The sequence below is a fragment of the Grampus griseus genome, assembly GCF_964374135.1.
Source record: "Grampus griseus genome assembly, chromosome: 14".
NCBI lineage: Eukaryota > Metazoa > Chordata > Mammalia > Artiodactyla > Delphinidae > Grampus > Grampus griseus.
This window is the reverse complement of record NC_139008.1, coordinates 61,027,999-61,042,974: the sequence shown is the minus strand read 5'-3', so window position 1 is coordinate 61,042,974 and position 14,976 is coordinate 61,027,999. Positions and strand designations below refer to the sequence as shown.

At 39.2% G+C, this 14,976-nt stretch overlaps 1 protein-coding gene across 1 annotated transcript in view; it reads left to right on the top strand.

The window, feature by feature from the left end:
• Positions 1–14,976, top strand: part of PSMF1 (proteasome inhibitor subunit 1) — a 52,297-nt gene that overhangs the window by 20,002 nt on the left and 17,319 nt on the right. The window contains exon 4 of the mRNA XM_082671137.1: positions 53–235. Within this exon, the coding sequence (XP_082527263.1) occupies positions 53–235 (183 nt within the window). The remainder of the gene's footprint in view (positions 1–52; positions 236–14,976) is intronic.

Below are 14,976 nucleotides of genomic sequence, written 5' to 3'. Positions count from 1 at the left end.
GCAGGGTTGCCAACCAGCTGCAAGCAGTTGACACCTCGTGTCCTTCCTGCAGGGTCTACAAGAAGAGTGAGGAACTTCGGTCTCGTCTTGTGTCTGGGATCATCACACCTATCCATGAACATTGGGTCAAGGCTAGCGAAAGTCCCCAACAGGAGTTTCCCCCTGCCACTGCCAGAGAGATTGACCCACTCCGGATTCACCCACACCACCCACATACCAGCCGGCAGCCTCCCTGGTGAGTACAGAGCCCACAGTGGCAGCCCATGCCTCTGAAGAAGGAGTCCAGCCATGACCATCTTGCCACTTGACCCCCCTCTGGCCCCCATGTGTCTTCAACAGAATTGTCAGAGTCTTGGTATATGGAGATAGAAAGTGGAGATGTAAGTGGAGCAGTGAGTTCTTGTACTGCTACTAGTCACCCCAATAACCCAGCATCCTAAGGCTGCCTGCCTCCTTTCTAGAGGCCACACACAGCCTCTGAGTCTGCCCAAGGGTCAGTGCCTCTGAGGCGTGTGTGCAGTCCTCCAGAGTTGCTGCCCAGGTAGTTCAGTTTTTTATTCCAGAGCTCTTTGTATGTGCAGGACCCTGGACCAGGCTTTTGGGGAAAGTGTAGAAATACTGGAAGTTCCTGGAGGGAATATGTTCCCAATGTTCCCTTTCTTTGCCTTTCACTTCATTATAGTCCCCTGATCTCTTTTACAACTTGAAAACTTTGCCAAAACAGCATGAGGTATGAGCAGGTCATATACAAGGTCTTTGCAGATTAGGATGGCAGCACTTAGGACTGGAGACTTCTGCTCTGAGGGAGAAGACAAGGACCAGGGACACCTTAGTCTCTGGTTGAGATGGCATGTTCCAGTTTGGAGTCCACAGTGTGGTAGTAATGGTGGGGTTGTGGGGGAGGGCTCACTGTGCGGCCATAGTAAGCACTCAATAAGGGTTAGCTGCCATTGTTAAAAATGACTCTGTTTTGCAATTATATACCTTTGGTTAATTAAATAAATAGGAAATTTGTTTAATTACTATAATAAGTAATAATTGGCAAGTCTCTGGCAACCTTTGGAAATATTGGGTTCTGTGGGGAGAGTGGAGGATAATAAAAAGTGGTTGAAAGGTTGGGAACAGCTTGTCTGATTTAACCTCTTTATTTAAGATGACCTGCCTAAGGTCACTAGCCACTAATAAAGAGACAGAGCCAGGGCTGGGGGTCCAGGTGTCCTCACTCCAGCACAGTGCTCTGTTGTGATGCAACCAGAATATGGTAGGAAGATTTAAGGGTAAGCCCTGGACAGCAATCAAATTGGGGGAGACTTTTAGACCTTAAGTAGATAGTAATTCTCAGGTCTCTCAGATTCACTTCCTATTTCAAAACAAATATTCTCTGAAGTCTCCTTCACTGTCTCAAAATGGAATTCATAGATGATCTATGAAACTGTACCAAATGGACAGTTTCAAAAAGGATCAGTAGAAAGTCCTGACTATAATATAAATGAGAAATAAAAAGTGAGTAATTAATAAGATAATGTGTGTTTCATTGTGTAGATGCCTGAGCATGATTACACTGGAAAAGATAGGCATTTGCACTTGTATATGGAATTATTTTGAATTCGACAGTAACAAAAGCAGGCACGTGCTATGTTATAGTTACATTTCTGGAAAAATTTTTATTGAAACAGTATAAAAATACTTTGTGTCCACATATAAAATGGCCTTAGACTAACTTATGGTAGGTAATTTTATGTAGGCTTTACATCTCTATGAATGTCTAACAAGACTTTGGCAAGTTGTGTAGGATGTAGATTATTCATTATGTGGAGCTCTACTGTGGATTATAGAGCATGAAGCATCTTTGGTCTTTGCCTATAAATGCTATAAGCACTCTCCAATCACTGTGACAAACAAAAACACCCCCGGGGCTTACACAAAAACACCTCCAGGGCACCTGGAGACTCTGCCATCCTAATTGGGAATCATAGACCTGAATCTGGAATTATGAAGGTAAGAAATCCTAGCCTTGGAAGAACAGAAAGAATGAGAAAATCACCATATTGCAGCTTCTACTGAAATAATGTAGTGACTAGGCACAAATTGTCAATGGTTGCTAAAACCATTAGGTAAAAGGTTGATGAGCAACTTTATAATGGATGAGTCAGACTGATAGCACCTGAACCCATAGGTCAATCTTAACACTAAAAGTGGGACAGCCAGACTTTGTGAATTCTAATATAATGCAATAGTAGGTTCACAACAACATGAATCTAGATTGAACTCCCAGTTTAAAAGAAGCATGAGAGGTAGAAGAATGAGTTAAAAAGACACATGAGGATACATGGGTTCCAGCCAATGTATGGAACATGAAAAATTTTTACAGGATTAATTGATCTTGTTTTTTTTCATCAAATAATGGCATGGGGAGAAAAGGGAGAGGGGGCTTGTTAATTAGAGTCTTATCAACTAAATCCAGTGTTGGACTTTGTATTGATCTTGATTCAAATAAACTAATTCTAAAATTATTTTTGAGATATTTGGGGAAATTTGAACAGGGACCAGGTATTTGATAATGTTACTGCTAATTTTCTTAGGTGACATAATTAAATTCTGGTTATGTTAAAAAAAAAAGAAGTCTTTGTCTATTGTATATATATAATTTTATTAACTGAAATAGTTAAGGGTGAAATGATATGTCTGGGATTTGCTTTAAAATAATTTCACCCCCTAAAAGAGTGAGACATTGGGAAATGAGTGTAGGGGAAATAAGAATGGTAGAATATTTTGTTTTTTAATTTATTTATTTTATTTATTTATTTTTGGCTGCTTTGGTTCTTCTTTGCTGTGCGTAGCTTTCTCTAGTTGCAGCGAGCGGGGGCTACTCTTTGGTGCGGTGCATGGGCTTCTCATCATGGTGGCTTCTGTTGTTGCGGAGTACAGTCTCTAGGCACGTGGGCTTCAGTAGTTCTGGCACACAGGCTCAGTAATTGTGGCTCGTGGGCTCAGTAGTTGTGGCTCGCGGGCTCTGGAGCACAGGCTCAGTAGTTGTGGCGCATGGACTTAGTTGCTTCACAGCACGTGGGATCTTCCTGGGCCAGGGCTCGAACCTGTGTCCCCTGCATTGGCAGGTGGATTCTTAACCACTGTGCCACCAGGGAAGCCCAGAATGGTAGAATACTGATAATTATTGAAACTGATTGGAAAGGTACATTGGTGTTCATAAATTAGACTTTGTACTATTTTTTGGTCCCTTTGAAAATTTCCTTAATAATGAGTCTTTTATTGATACCAATCCTTCAAAAATTCTTCCAAAAAATAGAAGAGGGGGCTTCTCTGGTGGCGCGGTGGTTGAGAGTCCGCCTGCCGATGCAGGGGACACGGGTTCATGCCCCGGTCCGGGAAGATCCCACATGCTGTGGAGCGGCTAGGCCCGTGAGCCATGGCCGCTGAGCCTGTGTGTCCGGAGCCTATGCTCCACAACGGGAGAGGCCCCAACAGTGAGAGGCCCGCATACCGAAAAAAAAAAAAAAAGAAAAAAAAAAGAAGAGGGAGGAACACTTCCCAACTCATTCTGTGAGGCCAGTATTACCCTGATACCAAAACCAAAGACATCACAAGAAAAGTACAAACAAGTAGCCCTTATGAATATAAATGTAAAAATCCTCAACAAAATACTAGCAAAAGAAATCCAGCAACATATAAAAAGGGTTATACACCATGACCAAATGAAACTTATTCCAGGAATGTTTGGTTTAACATTTTAAAATACATCAGTGTAATATACCGTATTAATATAACAGTAGACAAAAAACACATGTTCATCTCAGTAGAGAAAAAGCATTTGACAAAATCCAACACCCTTTCATAATAAAAGCATTCAACAATAGAAGGAGACTTTCTCAACTCCCAAAGCACACAGCTAACATCCTACTTAATGGAGAAAGATGGAATTCTTTCCCCGTAAGGTCAGGAACAGGATAAGGATATCTGCTATTGCTACTTTTCTACAACATGGTACTTGAAATTCTAGCCAGCATAATCACTCAAGAAAAAGAAATTAAAGGTATCCTGATTAGAAAGTTAGAAGGAAAGCAATCTTTATTTGCCAATGACATGGGATCCTGTATATAGAAAATCCTAAGGAATCCTTTTTAAAAACCTTCTAGAGCTAATGAATGAGTTCAGCAGCGTGACATGATGTAAGATCAGTAAACAAAAATCAATTGCATTTTCTATACACCAGTAGTGAACAATCTGAAAATGAAATTAAGGAAATAATCTCATTTGTAATAACCCCCAAAGGTATAAAACACTTAAGAATAAACTTAACAAAAGAAGTACAAGACTTATATACTGAAAACTACAAAATGTTGCTGAAAGAAGTAGGAAGATTTAAAGAAAAATATATCCAGTGTTTCATAGGTAGGGAAACAGTATTTGGCAATACTCCCCAAATTGATCTGCATACTCAGTGCAATCCCAATCAAAATCCCAGAGTTTTTTTGTTTGGTATGGGGTAGGGGGGTTGGAGGAGGCTTGTGCGTGTGGGTTTTTCTGGTAGAAATTGGCAGGCTGATCCCAAAATTCATATGGAAATGCAAGGGAACCAAAATAACTAAAACAATCTTAAAAAAGCAAAGTTGGAGGACTCACAGTTCCCAACTTCAAAACTTATTACAAAGCTACAGTAATTAAGACAGTGTGCTATTGGCCTAAGGATATGTAAAGCAAGGGAGTAGAATTGAGAGTCCAGAAATAACCCGTACATTCATGGGCAATTGATTTCAACAAGGGTGCCAAGACAGTTCATAGGGGAAACAGTAGTCTTTTCAAATGGTGCTGGGACACTGGATATCCACATGAAAAAGAATGAAGTTGGACCCATTCTTCAAACTATACACAAAAATTGACTCAAAATGGATCATAGACCTAAGTGTAAGAGCTAGATAGGACTATAAAACTCCTAGAAGAAAACTTAAGAATAAATCTTCATGACCTTGTATTAGAGGTAGTTTCTTAGATACAACACCAAAAGCACAAGCTACAAAAGAAAATATAGATGAATTGGACTTCAACAAAAATAAAACCTTTTGTTGCATCAAAGAACAGTATCAAGAAAGTGAAAAGACGGCCCACAGAATAGGAGCAAGCATTTACAAATCATATATCTGACAAGAGACTTGTATCCAGAATACATAGAGAACTCTTGCATCTCAGTAATGAAAAGACAACCCAATTTTAAAAAGGTTAAAGGATTTGAATAGACATTTCTCCAACTAATATGTACAGGTGGCCCATAAACATGTGAAAAGATGTTCATCATTAATCATTAAGGAAGTGGAAATCCAAACTACAATGATATACTACTTGTTTGTGCACATATTCATGTACAACTTTTGTACATGAATGTTCATAGCAGCATTATTCATGATAGCCGAGAAGTGGAAACAACCTAAATGTCCATCAACTGATGAATGGATAAAGAAATGTGATATATGCATACGATGGAATATTTCAGCAATAAAAAAGGATGAAGTACTGATACTGATACACGTCACAACATGTGTGAACCTTGGAAACATTATGCTAAGTGAAAAAAAGCCATTTATGTGAAATGTCCAGAATAGGCAGATCCATAGAAACAGAAAGTAGATTAGTGGTTGCCAGGAGCTGAGGTGGAAGGATTAGCGAGCATGAATGGGGAATGACTAATGGGTACAAGGTGTTTTTTTAGGGTGCAGAAAATGTTCTAAAGTTAGAACATTAGAACACTGTGAACATCTAAAAACCATTGTTAAGTGGCTGAATTTTATGATACATGAAATATCCCAATAAAGATGTAAAAAAAAAATTGAAAGGTCCTAACCTTGGCTTAATTGGAAATGTGAATATATAACAATAGAAATGAGGCTCTCAGGATAAAACTATAAGAGAACTGATAATAATCGCCCATGATTGAGACTTTTGTATTTTTCCTTCAACTAGAGGGTGGTTTGGTAATACCTAAAAAATATTTTATGGGACCAACATTATACTAGCAAAAGGATTCTTGCCCCCTAAGAAACAAGGCAAGGATATCCACTCTCACCAGTCTTATTAAGCATAGTACTGAAAGTTTTGCATTTGTCTTTCTTAAGGTAAGAAAATGAAAAGGCATATAGGTAAGAAAGGAAAAAGTAAAAGTTTATATTCACAGATGACATAATGCTCTATATGGAAAATCTCAAGGAATCTACCCCAAAAAATAATAGCAAAGTTGCAGGATGCCAGTTCAACATTCAGAAGTCAATTATATTTCACTATATTTCAGTAAACACGTGGAAACAGACATTTAAGATACAATACCGTTTACAATCACTGAAAAAAATACTTGGGTATAAATCTAACAAAACCTGTTTAAGACTTTTGTGCTGAAAACTGTAATCAAAGAAGACCTAAATAAGTGGAGAGACATAACATGTTCAAGGACGGAAGACTCAACATAGTAAAGATGTCAAATACTCCACAAATTAGCTTACTAGTTTAATTGAATTCCTATAAAAAACCCAACAAAAATTTCTGTAGATAGAGCAAGATTATTCCAGAAGTTATCTGGAAAGGCAAAGGGATTTGGAGTAGCTAAAACAATTTTGAAAATGAATAAAGAGGGAGAAATCACTCTACCCAATGTTCAGGCTTATTATATAGCTACATTAGATGGATGGACTCATAGATCAATAGAACAGAATAGAGAACCAAGAAATAGGCCCACAGACATATAGCCAGTTGACTTTTGACTGGGGTGCACAAGCAAATCAATGGAGCAATTGGATAGTCACAAGCAAAAATAAGAGCCTTGACCTAAACCTCACACCTTAAATCCAGTTTAACTCAAATTGGATCATAGATTTAAATGTAAAACTTAATATTACAACACTTTTAGAAGAACTCAAAGGAGAAAATCTTAAGGATCCAAGGCTTGGTGAAGAGTTCTTAGATATGACTATAAAAGCACAAACTATAACAGAAAAAAAATCAATAAATTGGACTTCATCAAAATTAAAAACTTTTGTTCTGTGAAAGACCCTGTTAGAATAAAAACATAACCTACAGATTGGGAAAGAATGTTTGCAAACCACATATCTGGCAAAGGAATTGTATCTAGAAAGATAATCTTAAAACTCAACAGGTTAAAAAAATGAACAATCCAATTAGAAAATGAGCAAAGGATATGAAGAGATGTTACACTGAAAAGGATATACAGATGGCAAATAAGCACAGGAAAATGTGTTCAGCATTACTGACCATTGGGGAAATGCAAATTAAACCACAGTGAGATACTTCACACCTATTAGAAAAGCTGAAATGAAAGTAATGATACCAAATGCTGGAGAGGGTGCAGAGAACTGGGATCTCTCACACATTGCTGGTGGAACATAAAATGGTACAGCTACCCTGGAAAATTGTTTGGCAGTTTTTTAAACTAAACATACACTTAATGGTAAGACCCAGGAATCACACTCCTGGGCATTTATCAGATATGAAAATTATGCCACACAAAAACCTATCCACAAATGTTCATAAATAGCTTTATTTGTAATAGCCAAAAACTGGAAACAACCTGGATGTCCTTCAATTGGTGAATGATTAAACACACATCCATTCCATGGAATACTACTCAACAATATAAAGGGATGAATTGTTGATACACAAAACAGTTACATGGATCTCAAGGTCATCAGGCTGAGTGAAAAAAGCCAATTCCAAAAGGTCACGCACTGTATGATTCCATTTATATAATATTTTTTGCAATAACAAAATTATAGAGGTACTAAACAGACTAGTGTTACCAGAGGTTATGGATGGGACAGGGCTGTGGGTGTGTTAATAAGAGGGGATAGCATGAGGGAGATCTTTGTGGTGTGTAACTATTGGGGAAAACTGGGTGAGGGTACACAGGATTTCTCTGTACTACTTTTCCAACTTCTATTTCAAGGTAAAAAAGTTTATTTTAAAGTTTAGATGCTGAGGAGTCACGTAGGTTCTTAAGTCCACCGTATTTACTGAGCTCACTATATGCGGGGCACTAGATCTCCCGCTGGGTGCTTCACAAAGGCCAATGATGCCATTCATGCTCCTGCTCTTACCTCATCTCATGGGGATGAACAGGATACTTGGGAGCGCGTAGGAAGAGGAACCTGAACCACACTTGGTGTTCAGGGAAGGCTTCCCTAAGAAGGGACTCACCTCCAAGCAGGAGGAGATGTTAGCCAGGCAAAGAGTAGGGTAGAATGGGTGCTCCAGCCTGAAAGCCTGTCCTGTGCAGAGCCCTGGAAGGACAGGTGGTGTGGTTAGAGCCGGGCAGGGGTACAGTGGTGGTGTTCCTTTGGTTGGCTAAAACTCCTGGCCCCCTAGCCCTGGCATTCATCCCATCTTTGACAATACTACCACTCAGTTATTTTTTGTCTAATTGCAAGATTATTGGCTTTTTCCAAGTGCATATCCCCTTTGCTCTACTTTTTCACCTCTTTGTATCTGCATCACCCGGACCTATGCCTTGCACATTTTTGGTGAATTCTGTGTTCAGCAACTGTTCGCCTCTGGGTTCAGCGATCCCTGGGCCTGGGCTCCTACTCTTGAGGCATGTGCTCTCCCTCTGACGTGGGAGACAGGTGAGTAAATAAGAGTGCCATTGCAGAGGTTAGCACAGAGATCCTTCATAGGTAACCTAGGAAAGGCTTCTTGGGGGAGGTGCTGCCTGAGCTCTGTCTTCACGGGGAAGAGGAGAACTATTCCTTAAGCTCCTTTTCTTTTTTCCTTTTCATGTGTCTGAATTATTTCCTAAGATTCCTTTCATGGGGAGGTTGTTCCAGGTTGAGACCAGCAGGCCAGAGGCATCAAGGTCTGAAAGCGTGGGACTGTCCCTGAATTTTGTCTAGAGAAAGAATTCATGTCAGAATCCTAGGATATAACAGCTGTGAAGGTACATGAATCTTCCCCCATGGGCAGTTGGAAACCATTGAAGGATGCTGATGAGAGAGGGTGTTAGTGTCTTTGGCTCAGGATCCTGGTGGATTGGAGGGAGTGAGGCAGAGGGCCAAGCCTCATCACTCCTGTATACCACTCTTAGCAGATGGGACTTGTTCCCTTCTTTCTGCTACCTCACCCACCTCCCATGTCAAGAAGAGAGTATTATATGGCAGTTAGCAGCACAGGCTTTGGAGGTTGATCAGCTGGGTTCAAACCCTGGCCTTGTAGCTTTGCCTGTCTCTCAGTGAGCACAGTTAGCCTTGGTTTTCTCATCTGCACCTTGGGAATTATTATACCTGTCTCAGGTTTCTTCGCATGGAATATGATGATGTCACGTATTGAGCTCATGGCTCAAAATATAGTAGATGCTTAAGAAATACTCCATGGATCCTATTCAGGTAGCAAGCAGAGATGAGAACAAGACTGAAGGTATAATGACTAGAGGGTTTCCCGAAAGAGAGAACCTCTTTTATTTTTTAAAATACATAGTCTGTTCCTCCTAGAAAAGGATTTGATGCTGTGGAACCACTTAGATGTGAGAGTATCGACCCAGAGGGTGTGCTGGGCAACTACATTTAGGCCCAGGACCTTTATGGACATTGTTTCCTCTGTCATCACGTTGGCCACCACTTATCGAGGATAGGAGAAACTGCCATTTCTTGGCTGTCCACTATGTGTTGACCACCATACCAAGTGTTTCCATTTATGGTTGCTCATCTTCCAGGCGGTCCTACACGGAAATCAGCAGCATCCCTACTTTTACAGAGGGGTATACAGTGGATAAGGGAGGTAGCATAACTTCCCAGAATTATCTAACTGAGGGGGTGAAGACTGGGGTTTGCCCCTACATGGGACTCAGAAGCTTATGCTTTCCCCATTGCACCCTTCAGTGTTAGTTCATGTAATCAATTTGTGTACAAGTTCAGTGTAGTGAGTGCACACTGATGATGGAGAAAAATCCATCCCCTAACCCCCCTCAGTTTGATCTTTCTTAGGCAAGCTTATCTCCCGGGACTGGAACACTGAACTAGAAGATGAGACGGAATGTTTAGGAGGCTTTTTGTCAGCCACTAGCGAATTGACAGGTCTTGCCTCTGTAGTCCCCTTCACTCTCCACCCCCACCCATTGCAGCCTCCTTCCTCTGTCAGCACAGATGCCTATAATGACGACTTCTTTGTGAGAGCCCCATCACTACCATGTTGCTGGGCAACCAGCCACTCATACTTTCACCTTTTTGTTTTTCCCACAAATGCCAGATTTAAGGGTGGGGCCTTAGGGCAGGAAGAAGGGAAAGGAGAGCAGAGGGCCCATCTGGCTGCTGCAGGTTGTTAATTACCCTATCACTGAACAGCCTTAGTTTATATTCTGAGTAGGAAACAACAGCCTCTGCCCCTTCCCATAGGATACAGTTCTGTGTCTCACCCCTCACTTTCCACACCATATTGCCTATCCCACACCTGGAAACCTCCAGATGCTAACTGAAGTTGGGATGTCTTGCTTCACTAAGTGTGTGGTGATGTGTGTCCAGACCTTGTCAGAGGCTACTGGTGTGATGCTGGTATAGATGGAGAGGATATTCCATTGTGATAGAGAATTGAGGGTGAAAATTAGGTCTGTTCTACTCCTGAGATCTCTAGGGAAGAAATACTGAAAACAAGCCATCTCTAAGGGAAGTTTTTTTCATCTAAGCCTAACTTTTTGTTGTTGTTGTCATTACAATTCTAACCCATTTCCCTTTGCTCCATCTGTCCTCAGTCAGGAGACTGTATGCCCCAAATCTTGTTCTTTGTTTTGAAAAATCAAAATTTCCTATGCTTAACCAGCTTTGCTAAAACTAATCCTTAAATATAAAGCTCTTATTTATGTCATTCAGAATTTATTTTTAATCCCATTCACTCTTTATCTTTACATATTTTCTAAATGTTCCCAATATTTGTGTTCCACATTTTCTTTTTCTTTTTTTTGTTTTTGTTTTTTTTCATTTTAACATCTTTATTGGAGTATAATTGCTTTACAATGGTATGTTAGTTTCAGCTTCACAACAAAATGAATCAGTTATGTATATACATATGTTCCCATATCTCTTCCCGCTTGCGTCTCCCTCCCTCCCACCCTCCCTATCCCACCCCTCCAGGTGGTCACAAAGCACCGAGCTGATCTCCCCGTGCTATGCAGCTGCTTCCCACTAGCTATCTACCTTACGTTTGGTAGTGTATATATGTCCATGCCTCTCTCTCGCTTTGTCACAGTTTACCCTTCCCCCTCCCCATAGCCTCAAGTCCATTCTGTAGTAAGTCTGTGTCTTTATTCCTGTTTCACCCCTAGGTTTTTCATGACATTTTTTTTCTTAAATTCCATATATATGTGTTAGCATACGGTATTTGTCTCTCTCTTTCTGACTTACTTCACTCTGTATGACAGACTCTAGGTCTATCCACCTCATTACAAATAGCTCAATTTCGTTTCTTTTTATGGCTGAGTAATATTCCATTGTATATATGTGCCACATCTTCTTTATCCATTCATCCGATGATGGACACTTAGGTTGTTTCCATCTCTGGGCTATTGTAAATAGAGCTGCAATGAACATTTTGGTACATGACTCTTTTTGAATTATGGTTTTCTCAGGGTATATGCCCAGTAGTGGGATTGCTGGGTCATATGGTAGTTCTATTTGTAGTTTTTTAAGGAACCTCCATACTGTTCTCCACAGTGGCTGTATCAATTTACATTGCCACCAACAGTGTAAGAGGGTTCCCTTTTCTCCACACCCTCTCCAGCATTTATTGTTTCTAGATTTTTTGATGATGGCCATTCTGACTGGTGTGAGATGATATCTCATTGTAGTTTTGATTTGCATTTCTCTAATGATTAGTGATGTTGAGCATTCTTTCATGTGTTTGTTGGCAGTCTGTATATCTTCTTTGGAGAAATGTCTATTTAGGTCTTCTGCCCATTTTTGGATTGGGTTGTTTGTTTTTTTGTTATTAAGCTGCATGAGCTGCTTATAAATTTTGGAGATTAATCCTTTGTCAGTTGCTTCATTTGCAAATATTTTCTCCCATTCTGAGGGTTGTCTTTTGGTCTTGTTTATGGTTTCCCTTGCTGCGCAAAAGCCTTTAAGTTTCATTAGGTCCCATTTGTTTATTTTTGTTTTTATTTCCATTTCTCTAGGAGGTGGGTCAAAAAGGACCTTGCTGTGATTTATGTCATAGAGTGTTCTGCCTATATTTCCTCTAAGAGTATTATAGTGTCTGGCCTTACATTTAGGTCTTTAATCCATTTTGAGCTTATTTTTGTGTATGGTGTTAGGGAGTGATCTAATCTCATACTTTTACATATAGCTCTCCAGTTTTCCCAGCACCACTTATTGAAGAGGCTGTCCTTTCCCCACTGTACATTCTTGCCTCCTTTATCAAAGATAAGGTGACCATACGTGCGTGGGTTTATCTCTGGGCTTTCTATCCTGTTCCATTGATCTATCTTTCTGTTTTTGTGCCAGTACCATACTGTCTTGATTACTGTAGCTTTGTAGTATAGTCTGAAGTCAGGAAGCCTGATTCCTCCAGCTCCGTTTTTTATTCTCAAGATTGCTTTGGCTATTCGGGGTCTTTTGTGTTTCCATACAAATTGTGAAATTTTTTGTTCTAGTTCTGTGAAAAATGCCAGTGGTAGTTTGATAGGGATTGCATTGAATCTGTAGATTGCTTTGGGTAGTAGAATCATTTTCACAATGTTGATTCTTCCAATCCAAGAACATGGTATATCTCTCCATCTATTTGTATCATCTTTAATTTCTTTCATCAGTGTCTTATAATTTTCTGCATACAGGTCTTTTGTCTCCTTAGGTAGGTCTATTCCTAGATATTTTATTCTTTTTGTTGCAGTGGTAAATGGCAGTGTTTTCTTGATTTCACTTTCAGATTTTTCATCCTTAGTGTATAGGAATGCCAGAGATTTCTGTGCATTAATTTTGTATCCTGCTACTTTATCAAATTCATTGATTAGCTCTAGTAGTTTTCTGGTAGCATCTTTAGGATTGTCTATGTATAGTATCATGTCATCTGCAAAGAGTGACAGCTTTACTTCTTCTTTTCCAATTTGGATTCCTTTTATTTCCTTTTCTTCTCTGATTGCTGTGGCTAAAACTTCCAAAACTATGTTGAATAAGAGTGGTGAGAGTGGGCAACCTTGTCTTGTTCCTGATCTCAGTGGAAATGCTTTCAGTTTTTCACCATTGAGGAAGATATTGGCTGTGGGTTTGTCATATATGGCCTTTATTATGTTGAGGAAAGTTCACTCTATGCCTACTTTCTGCAGGGTTTTTTAATCATAAATGGGTGTTGAATTTTGTCAAAAGCTTTCTCTGCATCTATTGAGATGATCATATGGTTTTTCTCCTTCAATTTGTTAATATGGTGTATCACGTTGATTGATTTGCGTATATTGAAGAATCCTTGCATTCCTGGAATAAACCCCACTTGATCATGGTGTATGATCTGTTTAATGTGCTGTTGGATTCTGTTTGCTAGTATTTTGTTGAGGATTTTTGCATCTATGTTCATCAGTGATATTGGCCTGTAGTTTTCTTTCTTTGTGACATCCTTGTCTGGTTTTGGTATCAGGGTGATGGTGGCTTCGTAGAATGAGTTGGGGAGTGTTCCTCCCTCTGCTATATTTTGGAAGAGTTTGAGAAGGATAGGTGTTACCTCTTCTCTAAATGTTTGATAGAATTCACCTGTGAAGCCATCTGGTCCTGGGCTTTTGCTTGTTGGAAGATTTTTAATCACAGTTTCAATTTCAGTGCTTGTGATTGGTCTGTTCATATTTTCTATTTCTTCCTGGCTCAGTCTTGGGAGGTTATACCTTTCTAAGAATTTGTCCATTTCATACAGGCTGTCCATTTTATTGGCATAGAGTTGCTTGTAGTAATCTCTCATGATCTTTTGTATTTCTGCAGTGTCAGTTGTTACTTCTCCTTTTTCATTTCTAATTCTATTGATTTCAGTCTTCTCCCTTTTTTTCTTGATGAGTCTGGCTAATGGTTTATAAATTTTGTTTATCCTTTCAAAGAACCAGCTTTTAGTTTTATTGATCTTTGCTATTGTTTCCTTCATTTCTTTTTCATTTATTTCTGATCTGATTTTTATGATTTCTTTCCTTCTGCTAACTTTGGGGTTTTTTTGTTCTTCTTTCTCTAATTGCTTTAGGTGCAAGGTTAGGTTGTTTATTTGAGATGTTTCCTGTTTCTTAAGGTAGGATTGTATTGCTATAAACTTCCCTCTTAGAACTGCTTTTGCTGCATCCCATAGATTTTGAGTCGTCGTGTCTTCATTGTCATTTGTTTCTAGGTAGTTTTTGATTTCCTCTTTGATTTCTTCAGTGATCACTTCGTTATTAAGTAGTGTATTGTTTAGCCTCCATGTGTTTGTATTTTTTACAGATCTTCTCCTGTAATTGATATCGAGTCTCATAGCGTTGTGGTCGGAAAAGATACTTGATACAATTTCAATTTTCTTAAATTTACCAAGGCTTGATTTGTGACCCAAGATATGATCTATCCTGGAGAATGTTCCATGAGCACTTGAGAAAAATGTGTATTCTGTTGTTTTTGGATGGAATGTCCTATAAATATCAATTAAGTCCATCTTGTTTAATGTATCATTTAAAGCTTGTGTTTCCTTATTTATTTTCATTTTGGATGATCTGTCCATTGGTGAAAGTGGGATGTTAAAGTCCCCTACTATGAATGTGTTACTGTCGATTTCCCCTTTTATGGCTGTTAGTATTTGCCTTATGTATTGAGGTGCTCCTATGTTGGGTGCATAAATATTTACAATTGTTATATCTTCTTCTTGGATCGATCCCTTGATCATTATGTAGTGGCCTTCTTTGTCTCTTCTAATAGTCTTTATTTTAAAGTCTATTTTGTCTGATATGAGAATTGCTACTCCAGCTTTCTTTTGGTTTCCATTTGC